The 19668-nt window shown below is 38.1% G+C and overlaps 2 protein-coding genes across 3 annotated transcripts; one reads left to right on the forward strand and one right to left on the reverse strand.

Moving 5' to 3' along the window:
- Positions 1 to 451: 451 nt before the first annotated feature.
- LOC140867032 (uncharacterized) lies at positions 452 to 5780 on the reverse strand. 2 transcript variants are annotated; one of them, XR_012145024.1, is made up of 5 exons: positions 4130 to 5780; positions 3674 to 3846; positions 2808 to 3031; positions 826 to 1758; positions 452 to 738 (listed from the first exon to the last, which is right to left on the reverse strand). XR_012145024.1 is itself a non-coding variant. In XM_073272101.1 (4 exons), exons 1-4 carry the CDS (start codon positions 5460 to 5462, stop codon positions 1011 to 1013), a joined length of 2478 nt encoding a protein of 825 aa, XP_073128202.1. In that variant the 5' UTR covers positions 5463 to 5780; the 3' UTR covers positions 452 to 1010. The 2 variants fall into 2 exon arrangements, 1 of the variants encoding a protein (XP_073128202.1); XM_073272101.1 differs by having other exon boundaries at positions 452 to 1758.
- A 12710-nt stretch (positions 5781 to 18490) lies between these two features.
- LOC140861034 (uncharacterized) lies at positions 18491 to 18948 on the forward strand. Its single transcript, XM_073264042.1, has 2 exons — positions 18491 to 18580; positions 18631 to 18948. The coding sequence occupies exons 1-2, from the start codon at positions 18491 to 18493 to the stop codon at positions 18946 to 18948; spliced, it is 408 nt and encodes a 135-aa protein (XP_073120143.1).
- The last annotated feature ends 720 nt before the right edge of the window (positions 18949 to 19668 follow it).

The following is a 19668-nucleotide window of genomic DNA, read 5'->3' on the forward strand; positions in this document are numbered from 1 at the left end:
TGTTCACGTTATTTCCTCGTACGCATCATAACAAGAAAAAATACATCGGTGACGGTATTTGGTTAAAGAAAACATAGACTTTGGTGGAAGGAACAAAAACATGTAAAGTGAATACTTATAAAGTTATATTATAAGTTGTACATCAATTGCTCAAGTACCCGTCACATGGAATATCGAGTGCTTGATGATATAACATCAGTTCAAATCCACGTTAGAACAAAAACATAACCCTACCCGGGATGTCGTGCAAGAATTTGTTCTAACATACCCCACCCGGGATGTCATGCAAGAATAGTGACGAGTCGAGGAGGCAAGTGAGCGAATAGCATACCGACCCCGGGTGGAGCGTTTCGGTGAACCTCGATTTATGTCCACCTAAAATAGAGACATGAACTAATAGATGAATGATGCTAACCTCAAACTACAAAAATAAGATCAATGCAAGGAATCATGTTGAACAATCCCATCAATGGTAAAAAATTTCAAGGGAAAAAAACCTACTTTAAGTAGCTTCTCATTTTTCGTTTTAACTTTCATATACATCAAAATATCCTCATTTATGACAACTTACACTTGGAAAAAAACACAGGAAGAATGATGGACGAAGAAGCAAAATTGAATACATACGGCTTCCCCTCCTTCCCGTATTTGAACCAGAAGAGCAACCCATGATGATCTGAGGTGTCTCAAACGTTCTTGTGTCTTTTTCAGGAGATAAATACCCACGACTGTATTTTGCTATAGATTCAAGGTAGATGCAAGGATCTTAATAAATCAAAGTGGCCCGGAATAGACATCAATTTGCAGTTTGCACATAAAACTTACATCCGTTACCCAGGTCCGTACGCTCTTAAGCTGCCTCCTCCATTAACCTTTCCCCGCATTGGCGACGACAAAAAATAGTCAAGAGTGCAGGTGTCCCATCGAAACGAAACTTTAAGATTGCAAATTTTAATGACAAAATCTCGCCAAGATATCTGACCTCATTTTTACCTCAACAGAGCAAACCACTAAGAAACTCTCTCATGCTCCCGGGAAAGATGGTCCTCTTCGATTCGTTGTAACAACTCCTCATAAACTTTCAATGAGTTGGACGTAAAACCCTCCATGGCCTCGAGGACATGCTGCAAACTTGCCTGCAGGCTTCCGCCTTTAGTGGTCTCACTCTGATAAACAGCATGCCCAGTCGATGGCATGCCATTTTCATTTGTGGAATTTAATAAAACCATCCTTTTGTCCAAAGCCAAAATCTCCTTCTGTATTTTCAGGTCTTCTTTGTCCAGGTTCTTAATCTTTCTATCATCCTTGTTCACCAACATCCTTTGGCGCATTTCTGCCTTATCCCTGTCCCATAGCTGAAGAACATTTGAGGCGAAGTCTCGCATGGACCCAACCACTTCTTTCTCCGAAATCCTTTCCATGGATTGCCACCACTGATTGCAAACAACAAACACTGGGGGGGCACCAATCCTACCTGGAGAAAATGGGACTATCCCATCAGCTGTTTCTTCGGGAACATAGAGGAGACAATTCCTGAGCCAGCTATTTAATGCTCGGACAAAGCCCTTTTGTGCATCAACCCAATACGAGAACCTCAAAGTCCAATTAACTAGGTCACGCTCAAATTGACGAGTTGCTTCAAAATGAGCATCACTAAAGTGTTTGCGGAATGCAATGGCATCTAACCGTTTGGCATCTCCAATTGCTTGGCATTGATTACGATGGCATTCCAGCATGGACTTCCACATAGTCGTTAACCTAGGATAACAAAATATTTAAAAGATGCATCATGAAAAAGGCATTAACTTAAAGCAGTACTGTTGAAGCATGCCAGAAAAGCACTTCAAAAGTATAATGGCAAAAACAAGAGAAATGGGCAAAAGAAAAAAATAAACACAGCCAGAAGTACTGCTGCTTTCTGCGATAAATTATGGAACAAGATTGGAAGGTCCTAACTGTCTTCATTCAATATATTCCAGGTGATGGCCATTATATCCTTGAGCTAAAATAATATATTCTCCTCTCCTAGTTCAACCAGCGAATCAATCAGAAGTCCTCTCTCCTGTTATGGTTCAATCGACTTTGCAATACTCAAATAAAGAAAAATCTGTAGTCAATTAAGGATCTCAAAACCACCACAGTTTGAGATGTTGAACAACATACCCAGTAATAACAGTCTACTAAGTTTTAAATGCTCTTCCTCTGAAAAGTGCGTAGATGTGGCTAGAAACTATGTCGTCCCCATTTCTAATTGGTAAAGACACTTTCTGCATCACAATATCTGTAATAAACAAGCAAGCTTCAGATATTTCCAGTCTAAAGCTTTCAAAATATGTCATCTCCCAGAATAAAGGAAAACATAAATCACATAGCCGCGATCCTCGACTTTATATTGGAACTAGTGCAGTCTCTGTGTAAGTGCCTCAAACAATAAAAACAAACCAGACTGCTTCATTTTTATTACAAATGCCATAACTTCCAATCCAACTCATGCAAATTGGTGTCATCTGCGCTGATGCCCTTGGCATTTCTCGCTGATCCCCTAATCATACAACATAAACTCACTAACATGGACCATCAAGCTATGAAAGTGTAGCCCTGAAGTTTATTCTGGCTGCTAATTGTGTATCCACCAATTCTTTTTTACCCAATTTAGATTAGCTAAGTATATGATCGAATAAAAAAATGAAGGGCTGACAGCCTGCTAAAAATGATGTAATGCAAAAAAGAAAATGACAGGCAAATTTAGAGCAGTATAATTCATCATAACCAGTGCGTAAAAATTAGTTAAGATCGACCATACATACCCTTGAATGAAGTCATTTAGCTGCGGCCACAATTCTTCATCCCTCAAGTTATTTATCTTCACTGAGATTTTATCCACCACTTGAATAGCTATTTTAATCTTTGTGGAAAGACTCCTGACCAAAGTTCTTGTTGCATCAACTTTAGAAGCCTCGGCACCTCTTTCATCCAAATGCTTAAGTTTTCTGGACTTGCGATCATGGAGCACCCTCATTTTCTCCTCAGCCTGTAAAAATAGGCTTATAAAAATGGCTACCAAAACTCATTTGGCAAATATTTTGGCCTTTCTTTATATGCGATTTTATTCAGAGATGGCCAAATGGGCACACACAAAGAACGGGATGCAGAAGAACCACAGGAATTCCTCTAAAGGGTCCTACATGCTTTACAATGTACTGCGGCTTAATATCCCTTTAAAATGCACCTCGTGAAAAAATAAAAGAATAAATCTAATGAAGCACAGCGCCTTAATAATATAGGCTGGGCGTTGGTGGGTTGCTGCTAGTTTCAACAAAAAATTGAAGCATACTATGATTGTATTAAAAAGGCAATGCAACAACCACGGATTGTCTAATAAAACTCCAAAGGTCATTAACTCAAATGCTCTCGTGTAGCCAAAAATTATGGAGTGAAGTTAAAAGTAAATGACAGCAGCACAAAATGCCATCACATTTAATTCTTGAATGATTTCATAGAAAATAGAGCCAAGTTGGGGGACCACGAACCATATCAGTCAGCACACATGCACAATCGAACAACAACAAGTGTCCAAAACAGATTAAATTCAGAGAGGTAGGCAAAGGGGAACACAAAAAGATAAAGAAGAAAGAAAGACCACAAGAGTTTATCTAAACGATTAACTATGTACCTTCACTTCTTCGTACAGTTTCTTCTCCCAGAGGTACAGCTTATGTAAAGTAGAAGAAAGATTTCTGGACCTCGTCTCAACTTCTTGATCAGCATCTAAGAAGGCCGGATCGGTCATATTAGACGTTGAAGGTTGTGAGGACACCATAGGCAGATGCAACATCTTGGAAGACACTGCCACATAAATATCCATCAAATTGAACATCAGAAAAGCAGAAAATTTTACCTCAAATAAGCATATATGCATATCCCAACTTAACATTTTGCCAGAAAATGGGTTAATGTCATAACTCAGCTTTCAAACCAATCAACAAAATCAAGTGCAAGTTAAGTACTAATTCCATAAATGACAGACATGCCTACAGAGAAATGCTTCCCAAGTAACAATAAACCATGTTAAAAATCGAAGTTTGAAACTAAAATACTAAAACAAAAACAAAAAAATCAGATCTTTTACCATGATTGACACCGTGCCTTCGTTTATACGGGAGCTTGCCAACCTCCAGAAACTTAGAAAGCTCACTTCCAGACTCTGAAGCACGCTCAAACTGAAGTTGAATCTCTCTCACAACTTCCAAATCTCCTTTGAGCCCACCTCGTGGCTTGAATCCCGAAGCACTTCCCTGATCTTTTGACCTGTCGTCAGCACCAACTACCTTCTTATCCACCATATGCACCTCATATTCAACTGGATCTGCCTCCATTTCAACTTTCGGCCTCGACCTGTACTGTAATTGGGCATCATTCGCCTCCTGCACGTTGGCTTCGGATATCCCTGGCTTTGAGTGACTGCTTCTTCCGCTATCAACAAACTTCTGATGGCCATGAACTTCCTTGACCACCTCATCCTCCTCATCTTCCAAATCTGGAATCCCCTCTTCCTCCCTCACATCCCTCGAGTCGCGGCTCGAAGAGGTGGCCGGATAAAATTTTTCGAATCCATCAAAAGGGTTCAAGAAATCCCAACCGGAGCTCCTCGGTGGTGATGGAGGTGCTTTAGAACTTGAAGCCACCGCCTGCTGAGAAGAAAGCCCGCCACCATACACCGCCGGTGCGGCAGAAGTAACACCGTAAAACCCGCCTCCAGCTCCGTAATTGGGATAACCACCATAATTATAATTAGCATAAGAAGAAGGGTTGGGATTTCGATTGCTATCATCCTGATAACCGGAATAAGGATAGTAAGAAGAAGCGGAAACAGAAGAAGATTCATCCATGTGCCAAGTTTTTGGAGTCATGGGCCGTTGGGTATAGACAACAGATGGCGTCGCTTGATTTTTCATATAATTGATATGCATAAAACCCCCTCCCCCACCCCCGCCGGCAGCTGCTCCGGGGAAATTGAAATTGAGATTCTCGTAGCCCGGCATGTAACCAGCGTACGACTGCTGGTTCCGGACCGGCGAACCGACTTGATTATTATGCAAGGAGTCAGCATCCTCATCGTCAGAGTCGGAGTGGAAGTGCAGGTGGGAGCCGGAGTCGGAGTGCGAGTGTGAGTGGAGGTGGTGAATATTCTCAGAAGAAGACGAAGAGTGCCCATGAGGGTCCCCTTTCCTCTGCGTCGGAAGATTCAGCACCGGAGACGGCGGACGGTTCGCAGAAGCATCAAGATCTTGAATGAAAAAGGTGTGCAGAGACACACCCACCGCCTTAAGCGACAAAAGGTAAGCTGCGTGCGCATCAGCAAGTGCGAAGCGGAGGCGCAGCGCCTCATCAAGAAACGCGCATCGCTCCCGGCACAGAGCCACGGCGGGCAAATCATCAAGCTTGGAGGTGGCGCAGCCCATCTGAAAACCGCTCAATCCCACATAAATAAACGAAACCCACTACAAAAAAATAATAATAATAAAGAGAGATGAAAAACGGGAAACGGCGGTGGAGGAGAGAAGTGGTTTGGAGCAAAGAATTTTGGGAAGCAAAAAAAAAAATAAAAAAAAAAAGGGAATCTTCTTTGATAAATTGGTGGCAGGTGGGAGAGAGAATTGGTGATGGGAGATGTATGTATGTATGTATGTATGTTGGACCGTCGATGACCTGTTGAAGATAAGCAATTGAAACACGCACAAACTCCACTCACTACTTTTCCAATTTTGAGATTACTCGCTCAACCAAATGCAAAAATGCTTGCTTGCTTCCTATATTGTATTGCCAAGAGTATCATATTCATGGCATCAATGACGTAGGTGTGGGCGATGTTTCTAAATTAGACGTTTTTTTTTTAAAATTTTACCATCCACTCGTTTTGGTTATTTTTCTAACGTTTTTCTAGTTTTAACGTCACAAAAAACTATGATTCTACACGAGTTTAGTTTTTTTATTGATCTCAATGCGGATCAAACAATTAATTGATTGAGTTTGAAACCGGAGTTTGGAAACATTGGAGGTGGTTCTGATTTTTTTTTTTTTTAATTTAAAAGGGTTGACCCCGAAGGGGACCCCATTCCACATGAGTCAGAGGCTCATTGGCTTATACGGAGAGAAAACGAGGGATGTGCACGAGCGGCAGGGACCTGAAGCAGGGAGCACATAGCCCAATCCCCAGAGCATACCCCACAATATTTCAGCAGAGAATATGCTCCACACAAGGATCGAACCTGCGGAGACGGTTCTGATTTCGAATCGAGTATCGTGGTCGGTTTGTCCGTATGCGTTGGAATCTCGCCTTTTTTTTGAAACTCTTTTTTTATTTGTATTTTTCTTGAAATTAAATAAAATTAGGAAATTATATTAGGTTTTGTTTGGACAAATATTTATAAATTACAAAATTTTTATAAAATGTATTAAAATCCTAGTATAATGTTTTTAACACGATGAACAAATTTCACGAATTTGAAACATCTGTACGGTCCCCCACACAACACACATGTTTTTATGTTACAATTTCAACTTGGATTTATTCGAACCCATAGTGTGTTTTGAAACACAGAAACAGATTAGCGCTCCATTTTTTGGTAATCACAAATGGAATTGCATTTTGAGTGGTAAAATTACAATTTAAAATAATATTTATCATAAAAATTAATATTTTTTATAATTCAGATGAATCCGAATCTATCTAACAAAATTAATCCTTAATCAGTGAAACAAAATCGTCAGAATTTTTGTTCCTCAAACTATCCATTTTGTTTTCGTTTAAAATTTTTAATTGTATTTGTACTTTTTACCGTTGAATTAAATATTAATGTGTATGTGTACCTATATGTGTCTAGTAAAATGCGTGGACCGGTTGTGGACTAGACGACTAGTAAGAAGTGTGGCGGTGGCGGGTCGTATTTTGGTGTTTGACTCGGCGTAACAATTCTGAAATATGGTGGTAATATTTTTTCTGAAGTTAGGCATAATATACTGCAATCTTTGAACCAAATATCGCAATCAAATTTATTTGTTGACTTTTTTTGAAAAAAAAAAAAACGATTTTACAAACCAGTTCTTGGAACTAGGTTTCGTTTTTATATTATGTTATGTTTGTGTATAAATAAGAATCTTGTTATGTAAGTGCCGATAAATATTATATTTTGGATTCGGACAAGCATCCATTATCTAATACTGATGTTGGAAAAAGAGATGGTAGATTGCACCTGACTCAATCAAAGTCACATTAATGTTTCGAAGAAACTAGCAACACACATGTTTTTTATGAGATTGTTTTCAACCGTAATTTTGTAAGATATATTTCTAATTTTATTTGAATAATAAAAAATATTAATTATATTTCAAAAATATTATTTTTCATTTTAAATATATATTATATCGACCAAAGTGTGTTAGACGTGGTTTTGAACCTCTTCAATGAGTGATATCCATTAATGATATGGTTACGTACCAATATCACTACAAAACAATTATTGTCATCTTTTGTGAAAGTTATATGAGCGGTCTAAGACTCTAAATAATTTCGATGTGTGTGAACTACATGTACGATGAAATTTGTACATTAAATATCGTTGTACGTGATATTTATAGTATTTTTAGCATTATTCATGAAAAAATATGGCAAATCCAAAGCATCGAAATTTGAGGTGTCGGTCGAAATACATGTGAAATAATGTGGAAAAAAATGGTAAATCCGAAGCATTGCAATTTGAGGAGCTGGTTATCGATAATTGAGTGTAAAATTGAGAAGATGTGATGGTTTAATTTGAACGGAAAATTGCCGTGTAATTGTTGACATAGAATGCATGTAATTATATTAAAACAATATTTGCATTCTAAAAAAATGGTGAAAATAATATTTTTTTTGTCAAAAAAAATTAATTATGATACGAAAGTTATACATTAGATGCAAATTTATAAGATGTTTAAATTTTGAGATAAAATATAAATAAGTCGGATAAAAGTACGAAAATTATTAATTAATAACTCCACATCATCAAAATTACATAACAAATATTATGCGATGATAAAAATCGAAATAATAATCACAATACACAAAAAAAATAAAAATTCATATATATGAGACGGTCTCAACTCTCATTAATCAATTTTATGAAACGATTCTTCGATCAAATTGATTCATAAAATAATAATATTTTATAAACCAAAAATATTATTTTTTAATATAATGATCGAATTTATTTGTAAAACCTACTATCACGGTAATAAATTAATAATCAGCCAATCGGAGCCACATGTCATGAAGATAAACAATAATTGAATGAATGTGACAAAAAGGAAAAATAAATTCATTAAATAGGGCAACACTTTTAATGAATGCATGATAAGTGTATATTCTACTTTTTGGTGAAAATTGAGTATTGAGTAGACCCCCACTCACTCGTCCTCTTCAAATAAAAATAATACAAAATCACTCGCATTTTCAACTCAGTAATTTAAATGTTACTTCACCTAAACACAGTACTAGGCTACTAGCTAGCTATTTTAGGCTGGATTCGACAATATTCTTTAATTACCTCGTAAATTTGTTTATTCTTACTCCTTGTGTTTTTGGTACAATGATGCATGAATTATATTTGAAATTATACTGGACTGGACAAGTAAATATATAGATGCACATGGGAAAAAACTACTCAAAAATTACTATGAGATCATCTCGTGAGTCAATTTTTTGAAATGATATTTGATCTCTTCCAATCCATAAAAACTATTATTTTTATGTCAAAAGTAAAATATTTAGTATATTTTTATTCGAGTGAAAAATATTTTTTTTTGTTATTTACGGTATGGTAAATATTGTATTATTAATTTTGTGCAATATTATTTTTTATGGACAAAATATTATATATATGTTGATTTGAGTGTGAAACCCACTCTCTCCTATTTTAAATAATATTGTACTATTTGTCTCTTCAACTGAATCGGACTTCAAAAGTTCTAAAAATATTCTCTCATAAGTTGATATTATATTCTTTATTTTTCTTGAAAAGCTTTCAAGCAATAATATCTCGTATTATTTATTAATGTTCATGCAAAAAGGTGCCTAAATAATAAAATGAACGAGAAATTCACAATAAATATTTTATCATATACTTTAAAACTACAATTAGCTGGAATTATTACTAATTACTATATACATGCTTCATAAGAATTGGATTTGGAATTTACTATGTATAGATGTCATTCCAAATTCAAATATATAAATATAAAGAATCTAAATCCAGGCAAGAGGCGCACGTGAGATCCAGGTTGTATTTAGGGAGGGTGAAGAATTTGGATGAAAAGTATATAATATATTCATAGATCATGTGGTTTAGTACTGTCAAAAAATATTAAACCCCCAAAGTTTAGGTTCTTATCGGAAATGGTATTTTTTATCTTGGAATTTCGTTATTTTACTGTTTTTATATATTACAAAAATTCAGTCATATTCGTGTATTTTTCAATTTTTGATAATATTAGTTATTTTATATCAAAAGTGATAATATGACACCATATAATATACACGTTAGTGTCACTTGAACACACTATTGATATCATATCATCGTCACATTGGGAGAGAAAAAAAATTTACAAAAGTAAAAATAAAAACAAAAAAACAAAAAAAACAAACTAAAATTGAAATTTGATAATATAAAATATCAAAATTGCAAAAAAAAACAAACGCACACGTGTATATATATATATAAAGCAATCTTGACTCCTTATCATGCTTTGTTGATGTTTTAGGGAAGCTTCGGTTTGGTGAATGATCCAATATCACACATTACTTCGCTTACACACCTTTTATTTTTAAAAATTTCTTAGCACTTTAATTTAATCCATTCAATATCTAAGAAAATTGCAAAAATCTTAATATATATTGATCTAGATATATAGAATTTTGATCATGAATTTTAGTCGTAGCTTTGTATTAATGTAATAAAAACTTTAATTCGTACATTGTCGATATCTGACTTATTATTTATATATCCGACGTAATATCAGGTAAAATCATCATATATAGTTATTGAAATATTAGCCCTGTGGGATGTAATTTTTATTTATTGAAGTATAAAAAAATATTCACATATTTAAACATGTACATAACATTGTATTTTATTTTTACTTTAGGATCCATCCATCCATCCATCAATCAACTCAACATATGCATGGCAGCATGGCATCCTCGCTGGGCGGTGGATTTGTCTGCCTCCTTTTCGGTCCACCATATAAATTATGATTTTTTAAATACTTTATAATATATATTTTTAAGTTTGATACATTTAATCTTTTTTTTATTCTGTAAATTTAATCTTTTGAGTTTACTCTTGGTCGTTCAAGTGAACCATTTTTAAAACTCGCGATTTCAATTTTAGCTCGAAGATTGATAAAAGATTAAACCGAACCAAAGCATTTAAATACAATTTAAATTTTGAGTTTTCATATATTTACTTATGGCGAACATTATATCTAATTAAAATAATTATTTAATAAGGGTATGTTCAGAACTTATAAAACGTTTTTATGTAAGTATTTTCTAAAAAATATACAAAATATTTTAAAAAATTTTATAAAAATAAATGTGTTTTAACAATTATTCTACAAAAACGTTTTTACAATTAAAAATTAGTATTTTTTCCATCATTTTTTTCAATTCCAAAAACATGAGAAAACACATTTGTTCTTTAAAAATTACACTTGAAAAATACTTTTTTAAAAATCAAAAATATTTTTACAAAAAATCTTAACCAAACACATGCTTTATATAAGTTTTAAACTTATAAAACACTAAAAATATATTTAAATTACTTGTTCAAACTAATCCCAATGTTGTTATAAAATTTTTTAAAAAGATTTACCTTTTTATTAACTTACAATGTTGATAGATTTTGTACAAGAGCACTATATCGTCTTACTGGTTAATCTTGTGAAACTATATTTGATCTGATCTATAATAAAAATATTATTTTTTGTTGGTTTGAGTCAATATTATACCATCTCATAAAATTGAATCCGTGATATCGTGCCGCATGCACACTTACTCTGAGTTTTGTATATATACGTACTTAACTACACTTGAAAATGCATTAATCTGCACATTTACTTTATTGAAATTATTTTCTGACAGATAATTTATATTTCAATTCGTATTTTTGTTGTACTCTGATTTAGATTGTAATTGTAGTCTCTAAAAAAAATCGTATTAATTTGAAATATTTTAATTATAAAAATTAAGCAAAAATAAAAAAAAAGAAAGAAAAAAAAAAAGCAGCTAATTAATATGTATGTGTGTGTGTGACAAGTATAACTGATAGTTTTACTCAAAAAAAAAAAAGTATAACGCATAGTACGTGTTGTGTGTCTCTTTGATTATCATATACTAAAAAAACATCAAATTTTCATTTGAATATTTCTCTAAATACAAAATTTAAAACGAATTGCTCAATCTTGATCTCAAAAATAAAATATTTACGATAATTTCAAAAATCTACCCAAAAAATCTATTTTTTAAAAATGAAAAATTTAGTTTTTAAAATTTATTTGGGCAAAGAATTAATGGAAAACAAGTTGGGACTCCATAGTCAAGCTCAATTAAAATCAATATTTTCAAAAGTCATTAATATTTTAAAATTTTAATATAATATTAATAAAATAGTATACCGTACTATATTGTACCCAAAATCATATGCCGTATTGAAAATTACGTATAATAAATTTATACCGATATCGTACCAAAACTTTCGGTATATCTAAATTTTCGGTATATCGAAATTTTCGGTATATATAACTAAAATACCGATTATATCAAAAGTTTACGGTATACCAAGATTTCGGTACGATATCGTTATATACCGTTTACGCCGAAAAATAATCTTATATATATTTTTAATTTATAAATTTATTATTTTAAAATATTATATATTTTAAAATTTTATATATTTTTTCAATATTCCGATATATACCGAAATTTTCAAATTTCATGCCATTAACGTAACGAAAAATTCGATATTGTTACCGTACCATAATATACCAAAAATTCGGTATTTTTCGATAGAGAAACTTCAATATACCTAAAAGTAGGTATTTTTTCCCATCTTTATTTATGATTAGTATACGTGGATTGTGTGTTTTTTTTTTTTAAATAAAAAAACACAATACAATCCACGGACCACGTATACGTGGATTTGTGTATCCTTTTAATAAAATCATTTAAACATTTTATTTATTTATTATTTTCCCTTTCTCGCACGCATTACGTGAGATATTTGCCAATTGCCAGTGTCTTTGTTAAGTGGGAGAATGTCATGGCTAATGTAAGCAAATTTGGATTCGTTCGATTCTTTATAGAAACTTGAAAGCTGAATCAAACCAACTTCATCGGTTTTACTAAACAATAAACCAAATAAAACTATTTATAATTGAAAACCGAACTAAACCAACCCTATATTTTCGATTTTGGTTTGGTTTAAATAATCAATTTTATATATTTTTTTTCCATGAAATATTTTGATTATTTTTAAACATAATTTTCTAAATTAGTTACTATAAATACACAAATATCAATTCACATACAAATATCAAAATGAATTTAAGAAAAAAAATAAAATACAGCAAATTAATTAAATTCCTATAGTTACAAAATAAAAATAATAAAAAAAGTTCTAACAAAGTCTATTGTAAAATTTAATATTTACAAAAATAATTTTGATTCGATGTAGTTTGCTTTTCTTCATCTAAAATAATAACCGAACCAGTTTTTTTTTTTGGTCGATTTTATGACATATCCACAACATTATTGAGTATTAAAAATCAATCCAAACAGACCGTCTAGCTTAATCCTGCAGTTTGGTTCAATTCGATTTGGACAAATTTCTCCTGACCCTAACACCAATTAAATTGAATACACAATCCAAAAAAAAAAATTGCAAAATTGCAAAATCAACACATGGAAAGAGATTTTTTTAAAAAAGGAAAAAAACATGATTAGACAGTTTTGTGAGAGATCTAGATAAAAACTGTATTGCAGTCCGGAAGAATGGGGTAAGATTAGAAAGTGAAAAGTTTTTTTGTTACCATTTTGCACCTTAAATATGTGAATCTAATGACGTTGTTTGAGATATTTTTGTTAAAATTACATAGACGTAACTATATTGGATCATAAAAGTTAGTAAGAGACTATATATATCCCTTTATATAATAATGATACCTTGGTAAGTTAGAGGTATCAGGCCTATGGAAAGGCAGAGGCGTCAGGGAGGCTAGTTAGGACAGCGAGTAGGGCTCTAGCCCGACTATTTTAGGAAGGAAAGGTGATATCCCGAGAAGTCAGAGGTATCAGGGCTACGGAGAAGCAGGAACATCAGGGCTGGATAAAGTCGAACTAATAGCTCAGATACAAGGGAGTAGCTCACCCCGGAGAGAGGCGTGAGACCGAGAAGACCAAGTCTTTAGGACTTGAGCAAGACCCATTTTTCAGGGGCATGATCCCCACGATTGCCATAATTCCGAGCCTTCCAGCTTCATCGTGTGTGACAGGTAAACGTGGGCAATTTCTGCACCCACGACCCTAGATCGTGGCCACTACCCTGGAAATACGGAGTGACTCTCTTACTCTAAACTCTATAAATACCTTACATCAGGTATCAGTAAAGGTATGTTCTTATGAATCTCAAAAACACTATATTCATTCTTCCTAAAAGCCCACTCTATTTCTAAGTCTGACTTAAGCATCGGAGTGGCCCCACCGGAAAACCTTCCGATGCCCCACTAACGTGCTTTTATTTCCTTTTCGCGTGTGCAGATCACCTTGGTTGTGGAAGGACCAACTTTATATCATTCTCATTAGCCCGGTCATCTCGTCAGACCCACTTTACTACCATGATAACCCGGGCACTCATTTTTATCAAACATCATCATTGGCGCCGTCTGTGGAAAGCTTGTTCTATAGACGTAGATATGGCTTCTCGTGAACAAACACCACTAGAAGGGCCCCAGCAGGGCCGAAATATTGTTATTCCTATTGAGCAGCTCGAATCATATGTTCAGGATATGATACAAAAATCGTTAGCAGCTACAAGGCAGCCACAGTCAAAGGAAATAACAATGGAGGGAGAAGGGAACCAGGGTAATCCGAACCCTAATCCCCGAACCAGAGAAGGCAAAGAGGAGAAAAGTTCTTGGATGCACTCAATACAGCCTTCTGTGGCGGATGAGGTGCATGAACTCAGGAAGAAGATACAGAAGTTAGAAGAAGAGGGTCCCAAAATGGCCTGGTCTATCAAGATCCCAAGTTGCCCTTTTTCACAGGAGGTGATAGAGGAATCCTTGCCATCCCATTACAAGTCGGCCAAAATCCGAGAATATGATGGGAGCATTGACCCAGAAGAGCACTTGGCTCGGTTTGAGAATGTGGCCATGTTACATTGCTATGGAGACAAGATTAAGTGCAAAGTCTTCTTAACCACTTTGGTGGATTCTGCCCAAAGGTGGTTTGAGAAGTTGGAGCCGCAGAGCATTCGATCGTTTGCAGATTTCAAGCAAGTGTTCTTGCAGCACTTTAGCAGTAGCAAGAGGTATAAGAAAATGGCTTATAGCCTATTTGAAGCAAAGCAAGCAGGAGAAGAGTCTTTGAGAGCCTACATTAAAAGGTTCAATAAGACTGCTTTGGAAGTCCCGACCTGTGCCTAGGAGACTAAGATCACTGCCTTTACTCAAGGTCTTCGGGAGGGGGAATTTTTCAAGTCATTAGTGAAAAAAGCACCCCAGACTTTCAAGGACTTGCTGGCCCGGGCCGAGAAATACATTAAAATGGAGGAGGCCCGGAGGCAAAAGAAGGAGGTAGCCCTGAGAGATGGAGGTCGGGAACAGGGAAGAAACAGAGAAAGTCAGGACCGCATGGGGCGATTGTCCCGGTATGCACCACACAGCATAGTCCGGGACAGAGCTGTGCATGTATGTGAAGTAGGGGCTGAGGCTCAGACCCCTGTTTCTAGGGAAAAATCTTTGAAGTATTGTGCTTTTCATCAGGAAGACACACATGACACCAATGAATGCCGGACGCTATAGCAAAGACAGCAACAACCCTATATCAGGGATGGTAAGCTGGTTCAAAAAAGGCCCCGGGGTCCGCCTTGGATTCAGGGGTCACAGGCGCTGGTTTCTTCTGGGACTGGCATTGTTTCCCGAGAGGGAGGGAAACAAGAGGCAGGTCCCCGAAAGGAGGATAGAAAATCAGGAGAGGGGCCGGCTAAAGGGGTTATCAACATGATATCAAGGGGATCTACTGACGGAGATTCGAACCGAGCCAGAAAGTCTTGGAGCCGAAGGGAGAGTTTGGGGGTGGAGGAAGGGAGACGGGGTTCAGGGCCAGTCATCACATTTGGACCCCGAGACCTGGAAGGGGTAAACCTGCCACATAATGATGCCTTGCTTATACAAGCCCGGATTGCTAACTACGATGTACGAAGAGTGTTAATAGACTCGGGAAGCTCGGTGAATATCATTTTTCAAGAAGCATTTGAGCAGATGGATTTGCAGGGGTATGAGTTGAGCCCGGTAAAAACAGCCTTGTATGGATTTTCCCGGCACACCATACAGCCTCAAGGGGAAATGTTACTGCCCATAACCTTGGGGTCGGGAGATGTGAAAAAGACGGTCATGACAAGGTTCACGTTGGTTGAAGCACCATCTTCTTACAACGTCATCTTGGGGAGGCCGGCTATAAATGCCTTCAGAGCTGTGGCCTCAGCTTATCATCAGAAGATTAAGTTCCCCGTGGGGGAAGTCAGGGGAGATCAGCCCTCTTCTAGAAAATGTTATGCCGAGATGGTCAAAGTAGATTACAAGAGGTCAAGACAAACCGGAAAGGAGGGAGGACAGGGAGGAAGGGAAGTTTGTTCGGTGGAAGAAGATAAAGGCGAGTATGACGAAGTGGAGCTGGTACTCGGGCAAAAAGGGAAATCTGTCAAGATTGCCCGGGGCTTGGAGACAAATTTGGCTGAGCAATTGAAAAGCTGCCTCATCTGGAATAAGGATGTGTTCGCCTGGGCTCAAAACGATTTGATGGGAGTTTCATCTCATATTGCAGAGCATAAACTCAATATCACCCCTGGGTCCAGGCCTGTGCTACAAAAGAAAAGACATTTCGGGTCTGAGAAGGATAAAGTGATCGCGGAGCAGGTTCAGAAGCTATTACGGGCCGGGCACATTAAGGAGCACAATTTCCTACCTGGCTGTCTAATGTAGTGCTGGTACCGAAGGCTACAGGGAAATGGCGGATGTGTGTGGATTTTAGGGATCTAAATAAGGCCTGTCCCAAGGACTGTTACCCTTTGCCTCGGATTGACCAGTTGGTGGACTCCACATCTGGGTGTGAATTGCTCTGCTTTATGGACGCATACCAGGGGTATCATCAAATACCTTTATCCTCAGAGGATCAGGACAAAGTTAGCTTCATCACGTCGGGAGATACTTTTTGTTACATGATTATGCCATTTGGTTTGAAAAATGCAGGAGCCACGTATCAAAGGATGATGGACAAAGTGTTTCGGGAGCAGATGGGTCGGAACGTGGAGGTATACGTGGATGAAATACTGGTGAAATCCAAGACCCGGGATTGTTTTGTGTCTGACCTGGAGGAAACTTTTGCCATAGTTCGGCAGTATGGGATCAGGTTAAACCCAGCCAAGTGCATATTTGGAGTGAAAAGTGAGAAATTTCTGGGGTTCATAGTGACTGAGCGAGGGATAGAAGTAAACCCGGAAAAGGTGAAAATATTGCTCGAGATTCCTTCGCCAACATCAATAAAGGAGGTTCAACGGTTGACCGGGCGAATTACAGCCCTGTCTAGGTTCATAGCCCGGTCAACTCATCGAAGTTATCACTTTTTCCAAGTGTTGCATAAGGCCCAGAGGTTTGGTTGGAATGAGCAATGTGAACAGGCCTTTCAGGAATTGGAGCATTTGGCCAGCTTGCCTGTCTTGGTTAAACCAAAGCCGGGGGAAAGGCTGTGGATATATTTGTCCACTACGGAGCAGGCGGTCAGCACTGTTTGGATAAAAGAGGAAAAGGGAGATCAGAGGCCTGTGTACTATGTCAGTCATGCTTTGAAAGGGTCGGAAGTCAGAAATACGAAGATTGAGAAAATGGCCCTGGCTTTGGTAATAACAGCCCAGAAATTGAGACCCTATTTTCTGTCTCACCCGATAACTGTCCTTACTAACAGCCTCCTAGGGCGAGTCATGACTCATCCAGATGCCTCGGGGAGGCTTGTGAAATGGACAGTGGAATTAGGATAATATGATATTGAATACCCAGCCTCGTAAGGCCATCAATGCCCAGGCCTTATCCGATTTTTTGACATAGGTGACCACTTTTGGTCAGGAAGAAGTATGGAGAGTATTTGTAGATGGAGCCAGTAGTGTCGGAGGAAGTGGTGTGGGGGTCATCTTGGTTTCACCCACCCATGAGAAAATCAAAATAGCTGTGAAATTGGATTTTCAGGCCTCCAACAACGAGGCTAAATATGAAGCCGTGATAGCCGGGATGAAACAGGCTCGGGAAGTCGGGGAAAGTCATATCATAATATACTCAGACTCACAATTTGTGGTCCAGCAGGTAAGGAAAACCTTCTGTACCCGAGAGGAAAAATTGATGAAGTACTTAAAGGTAATTGGGGAGCTCGGGGCAGGTTTTCTTACTTGGAGCATTGAGCAAATACCTCGGGAGAAAAATATGGAAGCCGATGCTTTGGCTAAGAGAGCTGTAGCTTGGGAAAATGATGATACGGAGGCTCTGATGCAAAGGGAATTGGTGGCTGCCATAAAAGCCTTGGAGCCGGTCTTCCAAGAAGATACATGGATGACCCCGATAGTAAAATACCTTACCAGTGGGGATCTTTCGGCAGATAAAGGGCGAGCTCGGGTAATGCGGAGACAGGCACCCCGATTTGCTCTCATCGGTAGTAGGCTATATAGGCGTTCTTATCAGGGTCCTTTGCTCAGATGCTTGAAGGAGGGGGACACAAATTATGTCTTACGGGAAGTACACAAAGGATGTTGTGGGAACCATGGAGGGTCTATGAGTCTGGCTCGAAGGGTACTGTTTGTCAGGATACTGGTGGCCCACTTTACAGGCTGAAGCATCTAAAATGGCTCGGTCTTGTGAAGGATGTCAGAGGTTTGGCAATGTGCAGCATAGCCCGACAAGTAATCTTAATCTGATATGGGCCTCGTGCCCCTTTGATCAATGGGGTCTGGACATAGTGGGACCTTTCCCACAAGCCCGGGCACAGAAGAAATTCTTGCTCGTGGCCATGGATTATTTTTCTAAGTGGGTGGAGCGGAGCCTTTGTCAAGAATAACAGAAGGAGAGGTGATGAAGTTCTTGTGGAAAAATATAGTATGTCGGTTCGGGCTTCCGAGGAAGTTGGTCTCGAATAATGGCAGACAATTTCAGGGGTAGAAGTTGGCAGATTGGTGTGCAGAGATGGGCATTAGGCAGGCCTTCACCTCGGTCGCCTACCCTCAAAGTAACGGACAAACGGAGGTAACCAACCGTACTATTGTTCGATCTTTGCAGGCTCGGTTGCATGGAATGGGGAGAGACTGGGTAGAGGATATCCCGAGTGTGCTGTGGGCCTATCGCACCACTCCTCATACTGCCATGCAAGAATCACCTTTTAGCCTGGTCTACGGCTCCGAGGCTATTCTGCCAGTAGATATTGGACAGCCCTCAGCTCGGGTTATGGCATATGAAGGTACGAAAACAGGGGCCTGGACACAAGAATTGGATCTGATTGAAGAACAAAGGGAGAAAGCAGCTCGCAAAATGGAGGCCTATAGAGCCCGGGTGATGCAAGCTTACAATCAGAAAGTCAAACCCCGGGAATTTCAATAAAGGTATTCATTCATGCAAGAAAATTTTCCATTACGAAGCCCGGGGGGTTCCATGCCCCGGCACCCATTCAAGCCCAAGGCATATATAAGCCCTTGGAATTATATAAGCCCGGGAGGGTCCTTGCCCCGGCACTCATTCAAGCCCAAGGCAGATATAAGCCCTTGGCATTATATAAGCCCGGGAGGGTTCATGCCCCGGCACTCATTTAAGCCCAAGACATATATAAGCCCTTGGCATTATGTAAGCCCGGGAGGTCCCAGGCCCCGACACCCATTCAAGCCCAAGGCATATATAAGCCCGGGAGGTTCCATGCACCGGCACCCATTTAAGCCCAAGGCATATATAAGTCTTTGGCATTATGTAAGCCCGGGAGGTTCCATGCCCCGACACCCATTTAAGCGCAAGGCATATATAAGCCCTTGGCCTTATGTAAGCCTGGGAGGTTCCAGGCCCCGGCACCCATTTAAGCCCAAGGCATATATAAGCCCTTGACATTATGTAAGCCCGGGAGGTTCCAGGACCCGGCATCCATTTAAGCCCAAGGCATATATAAGCCCTTGGCATTATGTAAGCCCGGGAGGTTTCAGGCCCCGGCACCCATTCAAGCCCAAGGCATATATAAGCCCTTGACATTATGTAAGCCCGGGAGGTTCCAGACCCCGGCACCCATTCAAGCCCAAGACATATATAAGCCCTTGACATTATGTAAGCCCGGGAGGT

Source organism: Henckelia pumila, chromosome 4 (assembly GCF_033568475.1).
Source record: "Henckelia pumila isolate YLH828 chromosome 4, ASM3356847v2, whole genome shotgun sequence".
Taxonomy (NCBI): Eukaryota; Viridiplantae; Streptophyta; class Magnoliopsida; order Lamiales; family Gesneriaceae; genus Henckelia; species Henckelia pumila.

What these genes read in the sequence shown, in the direction of transcription:
- LOC140867032 (XM_073272101.1), bottom strand. Translation starts at nt 5,462, where the DNA reads ATGGGCTGCGCCACCTCCAAGCTTGATGATTTGCCCGCCGTGGCTCTG. An exon ending in AACTGTACGAAGAAGTGAAG is followed by an intron (nt 3,032 to 3,673) that starts GTACATAGTTAA and finishes CTATTTTTACAG; the next exon opens with GCTGAGGAGAAAATGAGGGT. An exon ending in CTAAATGACTTCATTCAAGG is followed by an intron (nt 1,759 to 2,807) that starts GTATGTATGGTC and finishes TTGTTATCCTAG; the next exon opens with GTTAACGACTATGTGGAAGT.
- LOC140861034 (XM_073264042.1), top strand. Translation starts at nt 18,491, where the DNA reads ATGGCAGACAATTTCAGGGGTAGAAGTTGGCAGATTGGTGTGCAGAGA. An exon ending in CTCGGTCGCCTACCCTCAAA is followed by an intron (nt 18,581 to 18,630) that starts GTAACGGACAAA and finishes CGATCTTTGCAG; the next exon opens with GCTCGGTTGCATGGAATGGG.